At 46.1% G+C, this 19,951-nt stretch overlaps 1 protein-coding gene and 1 long non-coding RNA gene across 3 annotated transcripts; one reads left to right on the top strand and one right to left on the bottom strand.

The window, feature by feature from the left end:
• The first annotated feature begins 969 nt into the window (after positions 1–969).
• Positions 970–14,133, top strand: PRSS16 (serine protease 16). The gene is made up of 12 exons (XM_083369121.1): positions 970–1,167; positions 3,653–3,843; positions 4,646–4,745; positions 6,123–6,252; positions 6,560–6,683; positions 7,208–7,285; positions 7,913–7,960; positions 9,916–10,188; positions 10,956–11,097; positions 12,105–12,284; positions 12,646–12,791; positions 13,512–14,133. The coding sequence occupies exons 1-12, from the start codon at positions 1,101–1,103 to the stop codon at positions 13,560–13,562; spliced, it is 1,530 nt and encodes a 509-aa protein (XP_083225247.1). The 5' UTR covers positions 970–1,100; the 3' UTR covers positions 13,563–14,133.
• On the bottom strand, positions 7,310–19,393 carry LOC310644291. Of its 2 annotated transcripts, none has more exons than XR_014493262.1 (3): positions 19,198–19,393; positions 16,498–16,718; positions 7,310–7,969 (listed from the first exon to the last, which is right to left on the bottom strand). It is a non-coding gene; the product is annotated as an uncharacterized lncRNA (long non-coding RNA). The 2 variants fall into 2 exon arrangements; XR_014493263.1 differs by lacking the exon at positions 7,310–7,969 and adding an exon at positions 14,546–15,244.
• Positions 19,394–19,951: the final 558 nt, after the last annotated feature.

The raw sequence follows: 19,951 nt of genomic DNA, 5'->3' as shown, positions 1-19,951 counted from the left end.
GACGCTGCTGCCCCCTGGCGGTGAGAAAGTTTTCCGACTTCGCGGAACGAGGAACCGAGATTTTTCTCTGCATTCGTCGAGTTGCTCTTCGGGTCGTGGAAACTGTTGGCCTTTTACTTTTAAGATCAGCGGCGAGCGTGTGAACGTGGCTGAAGGAGCAACCGCGTCTCCCCCGCCTGGCTTTCTCTGACGTGGCTAACTCTTTTCTCACGGCTTGATTTTTCTGATTAATTTTGTTGTCGCGGGTACTCCAACACTGGAGATTTATTTTTTTATTTTTTTAAAAAAAGAAGAGACGGAACAACCATTTGTCCCAGAATGGTATAGATTCTCCTGCTCGAGCAGGGAGGGGGGTTGGACTAGAAGACCTCGAGGGTCCCTTCCAACTCTTTGTTATTCTGCTTTGCGCCTCGGGAAACTCCAGCACGTGAAAAACAAAGCGGGCGGGGCCCGGCTTAAGTTTGCGGGAGCAAGGAAATCAGGGGGGAGCTGGGGGAGGCGGCGCCCGGTTGGAAAGATAAAAGGCGTTGGGAATCCGGGTCAGCGGCCCCGTTCGCACGACGCACCCGACTCGAGTACAAGCCGCACAGGTCGGTGCTGGAATCCCAGGGTGACTTCATCCACACGCCATCACGTGAAACCATCACATGCCTCCCGGGGGGTCGCGCATCACCTGAGCTCAGCTGCTCGGCCTTTAGCCGACACGTGAGGGGGGTTGTAGTTTGTGCAAAAGCAGCAGACCCGGTGCGGGAAAGGGAAGCAAGCAAACGAACACACACACACCCCTTGCCCCATACACACCCCTTGCCCTCCCCCCAGCAGGTCCACACACATCACTTGCCCCCTAGCACACACACACACCTTGACACACCCCTTGACACACACCTTGCCCCCTAGCACGTACGCACTTGTACACACACACACACACATCCCGTCCCTCTGCAAAGTGAGGAGGGCCAAGAGGCGGGGAGGGGCAGCCGGTCATGTGAGCGCGGCTTTTTCTTGCCGGGGCGTGCGCTTGGGTTTTGCTTCGCTTCGCTTTGCTTCGCTTCGCTTTCTGCTCCAGATCCCGCTTCTTCGGCTCCGGGCTGGGTTGGAAGATGCTGCCTCGGTTCCGGCTCTCCTGCTGGCTCCTTTTGGTTGCGCTGCTCGCTTTTGCTCAGGCAGGTGAGTTTGGAAGTCTTTGGGGGGAAAACAAGGGCCTCTCGGATTACCGGGTGGCCTCCTTTCCCCTCTCCCGTTTGCTGGCTTCTGGCGGGAACGAGCAGGTTCCGGTTTCCCACAGGGGCCAGTTCGCTATTGGAGGGGGGGATTTAAAGGCGAAGGGGGGGGTCAGCATTCTTAATCGCAGCCCCTTCCCTGCCAGATGATACTCAGTGGTAGAGTGTACCAGCAAAGGAGGCTCAGTTTTGTGATGGTAAAACCAGAGATGCCTCCGCTTCCAGCCTGCTAAATTACAGACCCTGCCCCATCAGGTGATATTCAGTGGTAGAGTGCGCCGGCAAGGGGAGGCTCAGTCCGACAGCGGTCTTATGTATTAAATTGATTGGCTGCCGATCTCACTGTGGGGCTGTATAAAGCAAGGACACCTCAACTTTCAGGGTGCTTAAATGTGGCCCCTGCCTTTCCTGGTGATATTCAGTGGTAGAGTGCACCGGCAAGGGGAGGCTCGGTTTTCTAGTTTGAAAAGCACAGGCTCCTCCACTTCCAGCGTGCTTAATTATAGACCCTGCCCCCCCAGGTGATATTCAGTGGAAGAATGCACTGGCAAAGGGAGGCTTAGTTTTGCAGTTGTAAAAAGCATCCTCCGCTCCCTCCTATGTGGTGTCTGATTAGGGTAGACTGCTCCTGCATCTGAAGGTGTTACCCTGCTGCTGGGATGCCTTTTGCCTGACATTTCGAATCTTCGGTTAGTTGGAGGTTATTGGCTCCTTTGAAAGAACAGAGTTATCTTATCTGTCTCTCCCACACCTCCCAGGCTTAGAACAGATGCCCAAAGCCCTGAAAATAAATTCAGTAACAGCTTTTGGACCTCGTAAGAGAATGTTCTCCGGCTTGGAAAAAAAATCTCCCCTCAATCTTTGGGGTGGGGGAGTCAGTCCTGGGCCAAAGACGTCATCCGGGACATTTGACTAAAGTTGTGTGGGACAGTTTATTCTGAATGTATTTCTGCAGAATATAGGGAATCCTCGACTTACGACTGCCCTTGAGCCCAGAATTCCTGTCGCTGAGATATTTCTTCAGAGAGCTTTGCCCCGTCTTACGACCTTTCTTGCCACAGTTGCTTTAGCAAATCGCTGCGGTTGTGAAGTTAATAACACGGTTGTTAAGTGAATCTGGCTTCCCCATTGGCTTTGCTTGCTCACAAAAGGGGATCACGTGACCCCGGGACGCTGAGACCGTCATAAATACGAGTCAGCTGCCAAGTATCCGAATTTTGATCACGTGACTCTGGGGAGGTGGTCATAAGTCACATTTTTCAGTGCTTGGTCACTAAACCAAACCAGTCGTCGTAACTTGAAGACTAGCTATATATTCTGAATTTCTTCTTGCACAGTGAACCCGGCATTGATTTCTGTGCAATATATTCTGCGTTTATTTGCGCACAATCTATTTGGGATTCCTTCCCCTGTGTATTCTGAGTTTATCTGGCCCGGTTGCCGGAGAAAAGAAAAAGGAAGCTTGACGGTGGCTGATAAAATTTCTGAGTCGTTTTCAGGAAATAGGGTGCCTTGCAGCTGCCTTTTTTTTGCTGTCTCCGGCTTCTGAGAATTAAGAAGCCGGAACGAGTCATCATCTTTTCGCTCCGTTTCACTTCTGCAGAAGCAGCTTTAAAAGAGGCTCGTCTTGCCTCTTTAAGACAACAAGGAACGTCTGTCGAAAATGGCTTGTAATTCACTTGGAAGTTTCTTGTTAACTACAAAAAAAGTCGCTTGTAATTCGAGAAAGGATTGATTTCTGGGGATGCGGAAAGACCCAGCGGATGGATGCCTAAAGCTGGCCGCTTGCCAGAGGCAAACGTAACTCAGACTGCACATCCTTAATGCCAAACTACCTAAGCCACGATCAAACTATAGATAGTCCTTGACTTACAATAGTGGGTGTGGTGACTGTTGGAAGTTAACGGCATTGAAAAATGTGACTTGGACTGTTTTTCACTGTGGCAGCATGGTCACGTGATCAATTCAGACGCTTGGCAACTGACTCGTATTTATGACGGTCGCAGCGTCCCAGGGTCACGTGATCCCCTTTGGCGAACTTCTGACAAGCAGAGTCAATGGGGAAAGCCAGATTCACTTAACAACCGTGTTTCTAACTTAACCAGCTGCAGTGTTTCACTTAACGGTGACGAGAAAAGTCATCAAATGGCGCAAAGCTGACTTAACCGCTGTCTTGGTTAGCCACAGAAAGTTTGGGCTCAGCTGCAGTTTATTCATTGAAGAAGCTTGGGATAACGTCAGCTAATTCAGACAGGTAATTTGCAAGCTACCGTGGCTGAGAGATGGAGTTCAAACAAGCCAGCCGTTGCATCCAACTGGAAACCACCTTGAGTTTAGGCAAGGTTTACCAGAGCATTGTGGAAAGTTATTTTTATTTTTATTTTTATTTTTTTGAAATCCTTTATTTTTTCCTCCCTCTGTTTTCCCGTTAGGCAAAGTTTTCTGGCTCTTCCGCCAGCATGTCGAGCGGCAGCGGGAGAAACAAGCCATGAAAGAAGTCCAGATTCGCTGGGGCCTGCGCAGCCAAAGACCAGTGATGCTAAATAGTATGCCAGTGGTGGAGGGGACCATTCCCCAGCCTCTGGACCACTTCAACCGGCAGGAGAGACGCCTCTTCAACCAGGTGAAAAATGTCACTTGTGAACTGACAGCGCTACACATGCAGGTCGGCCCGGCCTTGGTGGTGTTTCTCAACGGTGACCGATTTAAGAAGAGTGGACTTCCATTCCCAGAATTCCCCAGCCATTGTGCTGTTGAATGTTAAGATGTGTGGACTTTCAACTCCCAGAATTCCCCATTCAGTGTGCTATTAAATGTTAAGATGTGTGGACTTTCAATTCCCAGAATTCCCCAGCCATTGTGCTGTTGAATGTTAAGATGTGTGGACTTTCAACTCCCAGAATTCCCCATTCAGTGTGCTATTAAATGTTAAGATGTGTGGACTTTCAACTCCCAGAATTCCCCATTCAGTGTGCTATTAAATGTTAAGATGTGTGGACTTTCAACTCCCAGAATTCCCCATTCAGTGTGCTATTAAATGTTAAGATGTGTGGACTTTCAATTCCCAGAATTCCCCAGCCATTGTGCTGTTGAATGTTAAGATGTGTAGACTTTCAACTCCCAGAATTCCCCATTCAGTGTGCTATTAAATGTTAAGACGTGTGGACTTTCAATTCCCAGAATTCCTCAGCCAGCACAATTCTGGGAGTTGAAGTCCACACATCTTAAAATTTAATAGCATGCTGAATGGGGAATTCTGGGAGTCCACAAATTTTAAAATTGCCAAGTTTGGACACCCACCCACCCCGCCGTATTGGAGACAAATTTGAACAGTGCCCCGCTCTTAATTCTCAGCCTTGTGGCTTTTCTTGACTTCTAATTTGATATTGAATTGGTTTTCTTCCATCTTTCTTTCTGAAATTCAGGGCTACTGGATTAATGAGCAATTGTGGCAGCGTCCCACCGGCCCCGTCTTCCTCTACATTGGAGGAGAATCCACCCTCTCGCCGTTCTCCGTGTTGACCGGTAAGTGAGTCAGGCTGAGCTAGCTAGCTAGCTAGCTATTGATTGATTGATTGATTGGGACTTATATGCCGCCCTATCTCCCAAAGGACTCAGGGTGGCTAACAACAATAAAATACAAGAGAATACAAATATTAAAATTAAAATTAAACTATCAGTAGCCCCAATTCAATAAAACCTTAAAAACCAGATTAAAACCCCATTATCATCAGTCCAGGTCGGCCTGTTGGAAAATATATGTCTTAAGGTCACGACGAAAGAACCGGAGGTCTGGGGTCATCCGGAGCTCCAGGAGAAGCTGATTCCACAGGGCAGGTGCCCCCACAGAGAAGGCCCTCCCCCTGGGGGTCGCCAGCCGGCATTGTCTGGCCAACGGCACCCTGAGGAGGCCCTCCCTGTGTGAGCGCACAGGGCGATGGGAAGTTGTTCCTGGGAACAGACAGTCCTGCAAGTATCCCGGGCCTAGGCCATGTAGGGCTTTAAAGGTAAGTACCAGCACCTTAAATCTCACCCGGAGGACAACCGGTAACCAATGCAGCTCACGCAGGAGGGGTGTAATATGGGAGTATCGGGATGCTCCCATCACAACCCGCACGGCCGCATTCTGCACCAGATGAAGTCTCCGGGTGGTCTTCAAGGGTAGCCCCTTGTAGAGAGCATTGCAGTAGTCAACACGGGAGGTAACGAGTGCATGAGTGACTGTACGTAAAGCATCTCGGTCCAGATAGGGGCGCAACTGGCGCACCAGGCGAACCTGGGCAAATGGCAACCATAAGGCCACAGAGAGCAGCGTTCAGCTTGGCTTTCTCTCCCTGGGAAGGAAGGAGAGAAGCTGGGATGGGCAGCTGGGGAAACGCCCAGGGTCCCAACTCTGCAAACTTAATCATCTCATTGTGGCCGCCATCTTGACTTTTTTGACTCCTTCGCTGCAGAGCTCCTTACTGCCCTATAGAGGAGAGGCCTCATACAGGAGAAGCTCCTAGAATCATCATGGAGTTACTTGGGGTGTGGGGAAAAAAGACCTCTTCTTGTGCCCAGTTCTCCTCTTCCTCCTCCCCCCCACTCTTTTGTCACTGATGACGTTACCTAGTTGGGTAATGAAATGTCTGCAAGAAAACTACCAAGGTTAGCCATTTTGGAGGGGCTGCAAAAAAAACCACCAGCATTGGGAGTCATTTGTCTTTTTGCCAGTTGTGGATTGTCCTTCAAAATAAGACCAACCCCCCCCCCATTTGAATTGCAGCTGTAGAAGCAAGGGAAGCCCTCCAGATGTTGGGGCTACCACTGCTAAAGTGGCAAGGCATTGTGATTGGATGCTGTAGCTGAGTGAGGATCCTGCTGGATCGTCCATCAACCTGTTGCATTTTATTCTGATTTTAGGACACCACGTAGATTTGGCCGAGAAGTACAAAGCCCTGGTCGTGTCTCTGGAGCATCGCTTCTATGGGATCAGCATTAACCCTGATGGTTTGCAGGATGAAAATCTTCAGTTCTTGTCTAGCCAGCAAGCGTAAGTAGCCCCAAATCTACCAATTTTCAGTCGAGGGGGTGGGCAGCATCCTCATTCTGGAATTTACTGGACCAGGGGTCGGCAACCTTGGCTCTTTTATGACTCGTGGACTTCAACTCCCAGAATTCCTGAGCCAGCCATGCTGAGGGGAAAGGGAGAGGTTTCCATGCTGAGCCAGGCTGACTCAGGAATTCTGGGAGTTGAAGTCCACGAGTCATCAAAGAGCCAAGGTGGCCTACCCCCGTGTTTGCCAACGTTAGCAATTTCAAGATATGAGATATGAGGACTTCAACCTTCTTCCTTTCAGTCTGTCTGATCTGGTTGCCTTCCGCCATTTTATCACCCAGAAGTACAACCTGGGAGTGAATCACACCTGGATTTGCTTTGGAGGCTCATATCCTGGTTCCTTGGCTGCCTGGTTTAGGCTTAAGGTAGGATCTGGAAAGCAACAGAAGTATAGGACTGCTTCACCATCCACGAGACAGCTTGACGACTTCAAGAGAATTGCCGGGGTTGTGATCGTTGAGCACAGCGGGCACGAGACATTTTGCTTTAGAACGTCTTTGCTCAACAACTGAAACTGCAGTCCCAATTTTTCGTTGTTAAGCAAGGACTTGCTGTAGGGAACCAGACTCTCCTTGCAGAAGTTGGAGCATTGAAGGGGGTGGGGTGCACCTTAATGCCGCCTTCTGCACGTCAGAAACAGGGCTTAACGGAGGTCAAGGGCCAGAGAAACCGAGTTAGTTTGAAGGCCACCTCTCTTTCCTTACCAAGGGTCCCATAACCCTACAGGGAAATATTTTTGCGTTCCATTGTTGACTTTCTTTCCTTCCTTCCTTCCTTCCTCCCTTCCTCCCTTCCTTCCTTCCTCCCTCCCTCCCTCCCTTCCTTCCTTCCTTCCTTCCTTCCTTCCTTCCTTCCTTCCTTCCTTCCTTCCTTCCTTCCTGCCTTCCAGTTCCCCCACCTGGTCTTTGCTGCCGTGTCGTCTTCTGCTGCAGTTAGAGCCGAGATGGACTTCAAAGGCTACAACAAGGTCAGCGTTTGCCGTGGTGCCAAAATGACCTCTGAATTTTGAGATGATGGTTTGGAGATTAAACCCAGCTCATCCCAAATAAGCAGACAGATTTGTCTGCCAAATTTGCTAAATAAAAAAAGAGGAAAATATATGGAGTTTTCTATTTGGGAGAGAGAAAGGAGGGGAAAAAAGCAAGCACAATCATTTTGTTCTCTATAGAGTTGGTTTTTTTTTTGTATTGGCCACTTTAAGATGCGTGGACTTCAACTCCCAGAATTCCCCAGCCCAGCAACACTAGCTGGAGAATTCTGGGAGTTGAAATCTACACATTTATAAGCTTCAATGCCGACCTGGGCGCTGCTTGCACGATGAAAGAATTGCCTCCGTATTTCAGGGAAGGAAATAAAATCGGTGTTTTCCACTCTGTAGGAGGAAAAAAAAGAGAAGGGAAACAGCCTGGTCCCTGCACAAACTTAGTTGTCACCTTTTTTTTTTTTAACACACTGGTTAACCACTGTGGCCAGGGAAAGTCTGTTGTGAAACCTTCCGCTCCAGATTTAAGCTGCAATATTTTAGAAAGAAGCTGGGTCATGCGTTTGAGAGATCCCGCCAGTGTCCTTTTTCCTTTGGCTTCTGTTTCTGTAGGTTGTGGCTGCGAGTCTCTCAAATCCAGCGGTCGGAGGTTCCGCAGAGGTCAGTTCCCTTAAAAAAAAAAACATTTTTAAAAGAAAATTATTTTGAAAAGGGTTGTAAAGTAAGAACAGTACAAACTGAAGGAAAAAGAAAATAAAGCACACGCGATAGGAAGGAAGGAAGAGGGAAGGGGAGAGGGAAGGAAAAGAAGGAATCATTCTGTTGGGGAGACAGGCAGCATATGAAAGGGGGAAGGGGAAGGAGGGAGGGAGGAGGTAAAACAAGAATAGAGGCATGGAAGATAGGAAGGAGGGAAAGGGAAGGAAGGAAGATAGGAAGGAAGGAAGATAGGAAGGAAGATATGAAGGAAGATAGGAACAAAGAAAGGAAGGAAGATAGGAAGGAAGAAAGGAAGATAGGAAGGAAGAAAGGAAGATAGGAAGGGAGGAAGGAAGATAGGAAGGAAGGAAGATAGGAAGGAAGGAAGGAAGATAGGAAGGAAGAAAGGAAGATAGGAAGGGAGGAAGGAAGATAGGAAGGAAGGAAGATAGGAAGGAAGGAAGGAAGATAGGAAGGAAGAAAGGAAGGAAGGAAGATAGGAAGGAAGGAAGATAGGAAGGAAGGAAGGAAGGAAGGAAGATAGGAAGGAAGGAAGGAAGATAGGAAGGAAGAAAGGAAGGAAGGAAGATAGGAAGGAAGGAAGGAAGATAGGAAGGAAGGAAGGAAGATAGGAAGGAAGAAAGGAAGGAAGGAAGATAGGAAGGAAGGAAGGAAGATAGGAAGGAAGAAAGGAAGGAAGGAAGATAGGAAGGAAGGAAGGAAGATAGGAAGGAGGGAAGGAAGGAAGGAAGATAGGAAGGAAGGAAGATAGGAAGGAAGATAGGAAGGAAAGGAAGAAAGGAAGGAAGGAAGGAGGGAAGGAAGGAAGATAGGAAGGAAAGGAAGGAAGGAGGATAAGAAGGAAGGAAGGAAGGAAGATAGGAAGGAAGATAGGAAGGAAAGGAGGGAAGGAAGGAGGGAAGGAAGGAAGATAGGAAGGAAAGGAAGGAAGGAGGATAAGAAGGAAGGAAGGAAGGAAGATAGGAAGGAAGATAGGAAGGAAAGGAGGGAAGGAAGGAAGATAGGAAGGAAGGAAGGAAGGAAGGAAGATAGGAAGGAGGGAAGGAAGGAAGGAAGGAAGATAGGAAGGAAGGAAGATAGGAAGGAAGGAAGGAGGGAAGGAAAGAAGATAAGGAAGGAAGATAAGGAAGGAAGGAAGGAAGGAAGGAAGGAAGGGCTTCCAATCTTCTTTACAGCATTTATCCTTTCCAAGGTTACATCATGGTCCCCTTTTTCCCATAGTCTATCCCTTTCTAATCATTGGGACCCTAAATTACAAGTTCTTCCCTCCCCCCCCCCAATTTTCAGCAAAAAGTCAAAAACAAGCAAATTGACAAGTCTGAATCTTGCCTCTCTGGGCTTAGGGTCCCTATCCCTTACGGTCCTGTTGACCTGTAAGGCAAGGAATGTTGTGATGGCAATGTCCCTGGATCTCAAGAGGTTTGCAAGGCTATTTTTCACTGGATTCCCTCAGTCTGCTTTCTGTTGCTCCTTCTGACAACCTAGGAAACGGAGACCAGACTCCTTTAATCGCATTCGCACGTGCAATTTCAACAGGGGTATTTGCAGGAGGGTCCAAATTGACAAGAGGGTGCATATGGTGTTGAAGCTTTGTCCTCTGACCACAGAACCCCCTGAGCATTTGAACCCAGAACCCAGACCTCTTGGTTTGGTAGCTCAGCGCAATGGCTTCACATACTTCCTGAACCCAAACATATCTAGGAACTCACCAGTAAGCAATGCATACTTGACAGTGTGTGGATCTCCATTTTTCCCCCCTCCTCTTTACTCCATGTGCATTTTCCCGCTGTGCTACAAATCTGGACTTCCCGCTCCCTAACTCTGAAGTTTCCCCTACTTCCAAGGACCCTCCTAACTCTGGTTGGGGGATGGGGCTTCTCTGCTTTCTCCCGCAGTGCCTGCAAAGAGTGAGAGAGGCCTTCGCTTCCTTGGACAGCATGGTGCGTGCTGAGTGGCTGACAAAACTCAGCATAGATTTTCACTCCTGCAGCCCTTTGCAAGGGGAGAAGGACTGCCAAGCGTTGGTCACCAACCTAGCCGACGTCTTCATGGGAGTCGTGCAGTACAACAATCCCTTAATCCCGTGGAGCAGCGTGAGCTACATCTGTGGCATCATGACCAACAGCAGCATCGGCTCCCCGTATCAGAGACTCATTGCCACCAATCTAGTAAGGCATTTGTTTTTCTGAGGGGGACACCACAGAGAAGGCCCTGCCCAGGTTCCTGACTGGTGATCCCAATGGAATCAGTCATGAGTGCTGGTGGTGAGACCAGCTAGCTCTCGGCACCAGGCTAGAAACCAGGAGATTGAGAGTTCTAGTCCCACCTTAGCCGTGAAAGCCAGCTGGGTGATCCTGGGCCAGTCACCAGGAGATTGGTAGTTCTACACTCACCTTAGCCATGAAAACCAGCTGGGTGATTTGGGGCCCATCCCCAAGAGATGGTGAGGCTTAGTCCCGCCTTAGCCATGAAAGCCAGCTAGATGAATCCTGGGCCAGTCACCAGGCCACTGGGAGTTCTAGTCCCACCTTGGCTATGAAAGCCAGCTGGGTGACTTTGGGCCAATCACCAGCAGATGGTGAGTTCTAGCCCTGCTTTGGCCATGAAAGCCGACTGGGTGATCCTGGGCCAGTCTCCAGGAGAGTGGGATTTCTAGACTCACCTTAGGCATGAAAGCCAGCTGGGTGACGTTCGGCTAGTAGTCCCTCTCAACCCACTCCCGCTCACAGGATTGTGGTTGTGTGGAAAAGAGGAGGAGGAAAGTGTGTGGGAGACGTTCTTCGGTTATTTGTACAAATAAACAAGGCGGGATACCAATGAAATAAACAAGCCCGGAGCATGCCGAATTCGCCAGTTCCTATGGGATAGGCAGAAGAGGCAGAATTCCAACAGCCCTTAAGGTAACCAGGACATTTGTTTATCTGATTTGGGGTAGCTAATTCTGGAGAAGACTGGCATGCCGTGTTTGGAGAACTCTTACGAGGAAATTCTAGAGGAATTACGCAATACCACTATTGGGACGTGGAATGTGGGCATAAGACAGTGGTACTTCCAGACCTGCACAGAATTTGGCTACTGTAAGTGAGCATTTAAAGAATCCTGATCTTTCCCCATCCTTTCCTGCTGTCCTTTGGCATCCCATTTGAGCTCCTCAGAGTTGAGCAGAAAAGTCTGTTTCCAATGTGCTGTGGCTGTCCACTCCCCCCTCCTCCCCCCCGCCCCCTCCCCCCGAAGGAGCTGGAGGTTGATCTTGAATCAGGAGGCGACATGTTGCTTTTTGCAAGGACAGTAAATGAGGCTCAGAATAACAAGAGTTGGAAGGGACCTTGGAGGTCTTCTAGTCCAACCCACTGCTCAGGCAGGAAGCCCTATCCCGTTTCAGACAAATGGCGGTCCAGTCTCTTCTTACTGGAGCCTCCAGTGAAGGAGCAGCCACAGCTGCTGAAGGCAAGCTATTCAAAATAACAGAATAACAGACTTGGAAGGGACCTTGGAGGTCTTCTAGTCCAACCCCTGCTCAGACAGGAAACCCTATACCATTTTAGCCAAATGGTTGTCCAGTCTCTTCTTAAAAACTTCCACGGTTGGAGCATTCACAGCTTCTGGTGGCAAGTCGTTCCACTGGTTAATTGTTCTAACTGTCAGAAAGTTTCTCCTTAGTTCCAGGTTGCTTCTCTCCTTGATTAGTTTCCATCTATTGCTTCTTCTCCTGCCTTCAAGTGCTTTGGAGAACAGCTTGACTCCCTCTTCTTTGTGGCAGCCCCCCAAATATTGGAGCGCTATCATGTCACCTCCTAGTCCTTCTTTTCATTAAAGTAGAGACTGACCCAATTCCAGCAACCGTTCTTCATATGTTTCAGCCTCCAGTCCCCTAATCATCTTTGTTGCTCTTCTCTGCACTCTTTCCAGAGTCTCAACATCTTTTTTACATCGTGGTGACCAAAACTAGATGCCTTATTCCAAGTGTGGCCTTAGCAAGGCCTTATAAAGTGGCATTAACCCTTTGCCCAATCTTGTTCTATCCCTCTGTTAGTGCATCTGCATGGTCAATACCATTTCAAAACTGCTTTTTCTCCCATTTTAGACCAGACCTGTGAGGACCCACACTGCCCATTCTCTCCCCAAATGAACTTGGAATACCAGTTAGATATCTGCGCTCAAGTCTTCAACATCTTCGCTCGCAACGTGAGCGAAGCCGTGTCTTTCACCAACAACTATTACGGCGCTGACCATCCGAAAGCCAGCCAAGTCCTTTTTGTTAACGGTAGGAGGATGGCCGCTGTGGGTGACCTCTGCTTTTAAAAAGCTAAGTGGGATTTGACACCGTTGAACGTTAGGAGAGGAGACCACTAGGAATTCCCAAGAAGTTTGGAAAAACCCTTCTGACAAGTCACGCCAACGTGGACACCGAGATGGATGTGAAATTAGCACTGGCCAAACTTGATCTAGAGTGGATTTTATTTTGCTGAGAACGGAAAACACATCGGCTCTCTAATAAAGGAGAATATTGGTAGTTCAGGGTTGACATGAGCTGGCTTGTTTCCTTGCAGATGTTCCATTACCCTAACTAGGTAGTATCGACAGATTTTTTCCCTTTGTTCACTTTCTTTTCCAATCTTTCATAGGCGACATTGATCCTTGGCATGTGCTGAGTGTCCTCACGAACGAGTCCGCTTCTGAACCGGCCATTTTAATCAAAGGCACTTCGCACTGTGCCAACATGGATTCTCCCTCAGCCAGTGACCCCTGGTCCCTCATCCAGGCCAGAAAGGTGAGACTGGCGAAAGAGGCTGAAGCAAACAGAGGGAGGGGGACTCGGGGTGGGTGGGTGGAAAATGCAGTGGGTGGCAACGTAAATAAACAAAATAAATAATTGTCCTGAAATCTAGACCCTTGTGAGGCGCACCCATCAATCTGAGGCAACATGAAACTTTTCCGAATAAAAATAAGTAACAATGAAGTTATTCAGGTGGTTAACACCAGCTAGAAACTGGGAGGTTGAGAGTTCTAGTTCTACTTTAGGCCTGAAAGGCAGCTGGATGGCTTTGGTCCAATCAACAGAAGACACTGGTGGTAGTCCCGCCTTAGGCACAAAAGCCAGCTGGGTGACTTTGGGCCAATCACCAGGAGACGGTGAGTTCTAGTTCTGCCTCAGGCATGAAAACCTGCTGGGTGACTTGGGCCAATCACCAGGAGATGGTGAGTTCTAGTTTTGCCTTAGGCATGAAAGCCAGGTGGGTTTGGGCCAGTCACTCTCTCTCAGCCCAAGCCACCTCACAGGGTTGTTGTTTTGAGCAAAAGAGGAAGAAGAAGGAGTATTCAATATGTTTTACAGCCTTGAGTTATTTACAAAAAGAATAAGGGCCAAATGAAAGTGAATAACAGAAGAAACAAGCAAGAACAGAAGTGTGGCAAAGAAGCAGCTGAGAAGACAAACTAATGTTTCTTTGATGTTAATAAAATTTGCTTTTTTTCTTCTTTCTTTCTTTAGCAAATTACCTCCTGGGTTGGCAAATGGCTGAATTTAGCAAAAATTCGCTGAAACACCTGCATACCCAAGAAAGAAAGAAGCTGGGGAACATTTTGTGTAGCTAGAGACACGAAGCAAAGCTGTTCGGACTTTCACAAAATTCCTTAACCACACGTCAAAGCTACCTCTTTCGCCACTGTGGCTTTTTAACATTTTTTTTAACGCACTGCTTCCCAAATGCGCATTTTTTTAAAATGAAGACTTGATGATACCTGTTGATCTTGGCTGACTTAGCCTGCGGCATGAAGCCTTTGAATCATGTGAACCCAGCCTCTTGTGACATAACATAAATTTATAACAATAAAACATAAACTTGATAAACAGTAGTTAAGCGTAGCTGGGGGTGGGGGAATGAATCTGTGAGCCTAATCGTTGTGAAGTCACTTGCCAGTGAAGTCACAAGTCCTTAGGAAAGGGGGCCAGAGAGGAAACTGCCAGTTTTTTAAACAATTAGTGGCCTCGTGGTGCTTGGGATAGAAAGAAATGTAGAAATTTCAGTGGGGACGGATAGACAGACAGACCAGCAAGGATCTTGGACAGGGGTAGGCAACCTTGTCTCTTTTACGACTCGAGGACTTCAACTCCCAGAATTGCTGAGCCAGCTAGAATAGAATAGAATAGAATAAATTCAGAGTAGAATAGAATAAATAATATAGAATAATAATTAGAATAGAATAGAATAAATACAGAGTAGAGTAAAATAGAATAAATAATAGAATACAATAATAAATAGAATAGAATAGATGGAAAATTAATAGAATAGAATTAGAATAGAATAGAACAGAACATTGGAATAGAATAGAATAGAATATTGGAATAGAATAGAATAGCAATGTGCTATTGCTAAGCACATTGGTTTGTGCTTAAATTGTAAGCCGCCCTGAGTCTTCGGAGAAGGGCGGGATATAAATGGGATTAAAAATAAAAATAAAAATAGAATAGAACAGAAAGAATAGAATTAGAAAAGAACAGAATAGAATAGAACTAGAATAGAATTAGAATTAGAATTGCAGAGTTGGAAGGGACCTTGGAGGTCTTCTAGTCCAGCCCCCCACTCAGGTGGGAGAACCTATATACTGTCTCAGAAAGGTGATTGTCCAATCTCTTCTTAAAAGCTGTTCCATTGGTTAATTGTCCTAAGTTAATTGGTTAACTGGTGAATTGTCCTCAGTTCACTTTTTTCAGTGCCGTTGTAACCGGTCACTAAATGTACTGCTGTAAGTCGAGGACTGCCTGCAGACCGCTTGGAGTCGCCTTTCGCCCAGCGAGTTCAAAGAGGCAGCTGCCATGGTTAAATGTCCATGGAGATTCTCAAGTCCTCCAGGTGTCCCAAAAGTGCTTTTTCTCAGGTAACTGGACTTACTTTCTTGTTTTTCTTTTTAAAGGCGTTTCGCTTCTCATCCAAGAAGCTTCTTCAGCTGACGAGAAGCGAAACGTCTTCAAAGGGGAACAAGAAAGTCCAGTTGCCTCTTCAGAAGGCATCTTGGAGACTTTCAGATGGTTAGTTCAAAAGCTTCACGCTGGCTCTGCCCCGTTGCTCTCCTGTCTCCGGCGTGGTTGGGGTCCTCTTCGCCTGCCAGCTGCTCCTTTGAGAAGCTCATCATCTCCTGGTGTAACTCACGGAGATCCTGAATTTCCAGGGCAAGGAAGTAAAGCTGACGAAAAAGCTCCAGGTCACTCCTTCGTAGACGCAGCTGGAGGGGAGGGGATGGTGGTTAGCAAACAAAATAGCTTTTATTATTCACCAAGGACCTTGATGGTTTTTGGAAAGAATAGCATGGAAAGCGTCGCGGGGCGGGGAACTGTCAATCTGGATAAGGAATAAAGGTAAAGGTTCCCCCGCACATGCGTGCTAGTCGTTTCCGACTCTAGGGGCCGGTGCTCATCTCCGTTTCAAAGACGAAGAGCCAGCGCTTGTCCGAGGACGTCTCCGTGGTCATGTGGCTGGCGTGACTGGATGCCAAAGGCGCACGGAACGCTGTTCCCTTCCCACCGGAGTGGTCCCTATTTTTCTACTTGCATTTTTTATGTGCTTTCGAACTGCTAGGTTGGCAGAAGCTGGGACGCGTAACAGGCGCTCACTCTGCTACGCGGCACTCGGGATTTACAGATAAAAACCGGGATATTTGGCACAGTTCCTTTACCGTCTTCCACATTGTTTCAGTTAATGAACAGGCTTGGACAATGGGCCCTATCCCCCCCCAATAAATAAATAAACTTTATTTATCAACTTTATGTGGAGAAAAGCAAGGTTTTGCACCTGGGCAGGAAAAACCAAAGGTACAAGTTCAGATTAGGCGAAACTTGGCTCAGAAACAGGAACTGTGAGAGGGACCTTGGAGTCCTAGTGGACGATCACTTAAAAGGTGAGCCAGCGGTGTGTGGCAGCAGCCAAAACAGCTAAAACAATCCTGGGTTGTATAAACAGAGGCATAGGATCGGAATCACGTGAAGTATTAGCACCGCTTTATAAAGCCTCAGTAAGAGCACACCTGGAATACGGCATCCAGTTTTGGTCCCCACATTACAAAAAAGATGTTGAGACTTTGGAAAAAAATTGCAGAGAAGAGCAACGAAGACCATTAAAGGCCCGGAGACAAAAACATACGAAGGACGGTTGCAGGAATCGGGTATGGCTAGTATAGAAAAAGAAGAACTAGGGGAGACATGACAGCAGCTTTCCAATATTTGGGGGGCTGCCACAAAGAAGAGGAGGAGTCAACCTATTTCCCAAAGCACCACAAGGCAGGACAAGAAAGAACGGATGGAAACTCATCAAGGAGAGAAGCAACCTGGAATTAAGGAGAAACTTCCTAACAGGGAGGACAATTAACCAGTGGAACAACCTGCCTCCAGAAGTTGTGAGTGCTTCCTCACTGGGCATACCTTCTCAGGCCTAACCCCCCCCCACCACACACACACACAAATAGCAAGTGGAGAGCCTCACCATTTCTCTCTGCAGCCAGGAGATTTTTCCATGGAGGGTGACGTGCTCCCCCACTAGCGGTTTGGTCCCTTCCTGATCTGTCATCTCAGGTAGAGATTCTTGAGACAGGTGAGCCCGCCAAAACACTTTAGGTAAGGGGGGCAGCCCTGTGAAGGGAGGTGCCTCCTCTCCCCTGGTCCAGATGTCCATGAAGGTGGGTTGGGTTGCTTGTTCAATGCAACCTGAGAAAAGATGGCAGGTTTTTTTTCCCATTAGAATGGAATGGAATGGAATGGAATGGAATGGAATGGAATGGAATGGAATGGAATGGAATGGAATGGAATAGAATAATGGAATGGAGGAATAGAATAGAATAGAAAATAGAGTAGAGTAGAGTAGAGTAGAGTAGAGTAGAGTAGAGTAGAGTAGAATAGAATAGAATAGAATAGAATAGAATAGAATAGAATAGAATAGAATAGAATAGAATAGTGGAATGGAGGAATAGAATAGAATAGAATAGAATAGAATAGAATAGAATAGAATAGAATAGAATAGAATAGAATAGAATAGAATACAATAGAATAATAGAATAGTGGAAGAATAGAATAGAATAGAATAGAATAGAATAGAATAGAATAGAATAGTGGAATGGAGGAATAGAATAGAATAGAATAGAATAGAATAGAATAGAATAGAATAGAATAGAATAGAATAGAATAGAATAGAATAGAATAGAATAGAATAGTGGAATGGGGGAATAGAATAGAATAGAATAGAATAGAATAGAATAGAATAGAATAGAATAGAATAGAATAGAATAGAATAGAATATACAATAGAATAGAATAGAATAATGGAATGGAATGGAATAGAATAGAATAGAATAGAATAGAATAGAATAGAATAGAATAGAAATAAATAATGGAACAGAATAGGAATAGAATAGAATAGAATAGAATAGAATAGAATAGAATAGAATAGAATAGAATAGAATAGAATAGAATAGAATAGAATTAGAATAATTAGAATTAGAATTAGAATTAGAATTAGAATGAGAATGAATAGAATAGAATAGAATAGAATAGAATAGAATAGAATTAGAATTAGAATTATTAGAATTATTAGAATTAGAATTAGAATTAGAATAGAATAGAATAGAATAGAATAGAATAGAATAGAATAGAATAGAATTACAGAGTTTGATATATAGGCCAGAAAAAATGTATGTGGGCTGTTTAGTGTTCATTGTTTGCCGAGTGATTCCCAAAAGTCAGTGACTTAAATGCAAATACGACAATCCTCTATTTACAGCAGTTCATTTAGTGACCGTCTGAAGTGACCTCTGACAGGTTTTCACCCTTAAATACAAATAAAGTGTCGTAGATCTTAAGAGAAGTTCAGCTGTTAAGTTACAAGTAGTGAGAGTTCAAAATTCCCTGCCTGGCTCCCTTCCTTGATGAAATACATCCTTTACATGTAGTCCTCACTTAACAACTGGTTGCGTAGCGAATGTTCAGAGTTACGACAGACACCCACCACCCCCACTGAAAGATACGAGTTTAGCAGCTGTCACAAACCAGCTCATAAGTTCAGGCACAGTCACATAACTCCAGGCTGCATCTTCGTCGTAAGACGAGGACTACCTGTACTTATTGGTAGATGCTAATAACTCAGGAATTTTAAACACCATGGCCTAAGCAGAATACGGCATGGTAGAGGCTTTTTAGAGGAAAAATCAAACTTTACATGAATGCCAGCAGCATCTAAATTTGGTTGATCTGGAATAAAACCTAGCAGGCTTAAAAACCAGCCGAAAATGCCAGTGCTGAAGAGGGAGGTTGGGAAAACAGCCTGAAATAACTCTTATTTGAATTTCCTTCCCTGCTGATTTTTATTCCACTGCAAAAAAAAAAAAACAAATCCACCCAGAGAGACAAAAAAAAAAGCTGTGGAAAAACAGAGCTGTAAATCCTTATTTTGAAAAAATGCAATTTGCCATCCTTTCTATAAAGGAAACTTCCCCCCCAGTAAATTTCGATCTTACTGTTCTGGCCAACCTGATTTTGAGGTTTCTTTTTAAGAAGACAATGACTAAAAAAAATCTATGGAGATTCTTACTAACCCAGGTCATCGTTTGTCTCATACAGTAGGTGCTTTTTTACCCAATCCTAACTAATGAAACCTCTTGGATAAGAAATGAAACATCCTCCTCTCCTTCCTCAAATAGAACCAGTCCAGTTGCCTTTTGAAAGAGGAAAAAAAAACCAGCTTTAATCCCTAATCATGACTAAATTACTAATTTCCTGTTCCGCAAAGTTTGTAGAGCAGGCTTTTTTCCGAAGCTTCCCAGAATTGATCCATCAGAACTTACCTTCCCACTTCCATTCTTTGCTTTTTCATCTCACTTTAGAACATCCCCGTTGAGTTCTTCAGGATGAGACCTCCAGCTATTTGCACCCTCTAAAAACCAGGCGTCGTTTTCCGAGAAAGTAGCCACGTGGTCAAAACTGGCAGACCGTTTTTAATTTAATTTAATTTAATTTAATTTATTATTTTTTTAGAAGCTGAATTCAGGGCCCTGTTGGACTTGGAATTAGCTCTGGAAGAAAGGGCAGCATGCTTAAAGGTGTCCAGGTCTGAAAATGAACTGGGAGGGGAGGGGAAGAAGTGGGGAATTATACCTGAGCAGGTAACTTACTCATAGCAACCTTCCCTAACTCACCTTTCTGTGAACCTGGAGATTGTTTACCTGCTGGGCTTGTCCTGGAAATGCCTCTGCGTGCTTCAAAAACCCACACCTAACTTGGTGGCTGCCAGCAGGGCAGCTAATTCAAAGTTCACAGGTGCCCAGATGAGAGAGCAGAGTCACCCCAGGTTGCAGGACAGAAGGATGGCAGTGCCAAGCGGCACAATCCTTGTACGAGGGGAGAAGAACGTCCTGTGCGACAGGCGATAAATTTCAGAAGCAAAAGGAGGAAGTTAATGAATCACACCACAAAAGGAAGGGCTGGTTGGAAGGAATGCAAGGCGGCCACCAAGTGCCGAGGTGCCAACGGCTCAAGAAAAGATCATTTTATCTGCACGGAGGGCGAGTCCGTTCAGAGCTAGAAAGATGCAACGACAGATTCGTTAATATATTGTCGTAATTTAACAACTGCAGTGATTCACTTAACAACTGTGGCAGGAAAGGTTGTAAAAGGGGGCAAAACTCACTTAACAAATGTCTCACTTAGCGACAGAAACTTTGCACTCAAAGTTGGTAGTCCTCAACGTACAACCATTCCTCTAGTGACCATTTGAAGTTACAACAGCACTGAAAAAAAGACTTACGACTGGTCCTCGCATTTACGACCGTCATAGCATTCCCCCATGGTCACATGATCAAGATTTTAGTGCTTGGCAACCGGCATGTATTTAAGATGGTTGCTGTGTCCCCAGATCACATGATTATGATTTTCCCAGGAGGTTGGAGAGAG

This window comes from Vipera ursinii, assembly GCF_947247035.1.
Source record: "Vipera ursinii genome assembly, chromosome: 9".
Lineage (NCBI taxonomy): Eukaryota > Metazoa > Chordata > Lepidosauria > Squamata > Viperidae > Vipera > Vipera ursinii.
Note: the sequence above shows the minus strand (reverse complement) of the source record. Positions and strands in the feature narration are given on the sequence as shown.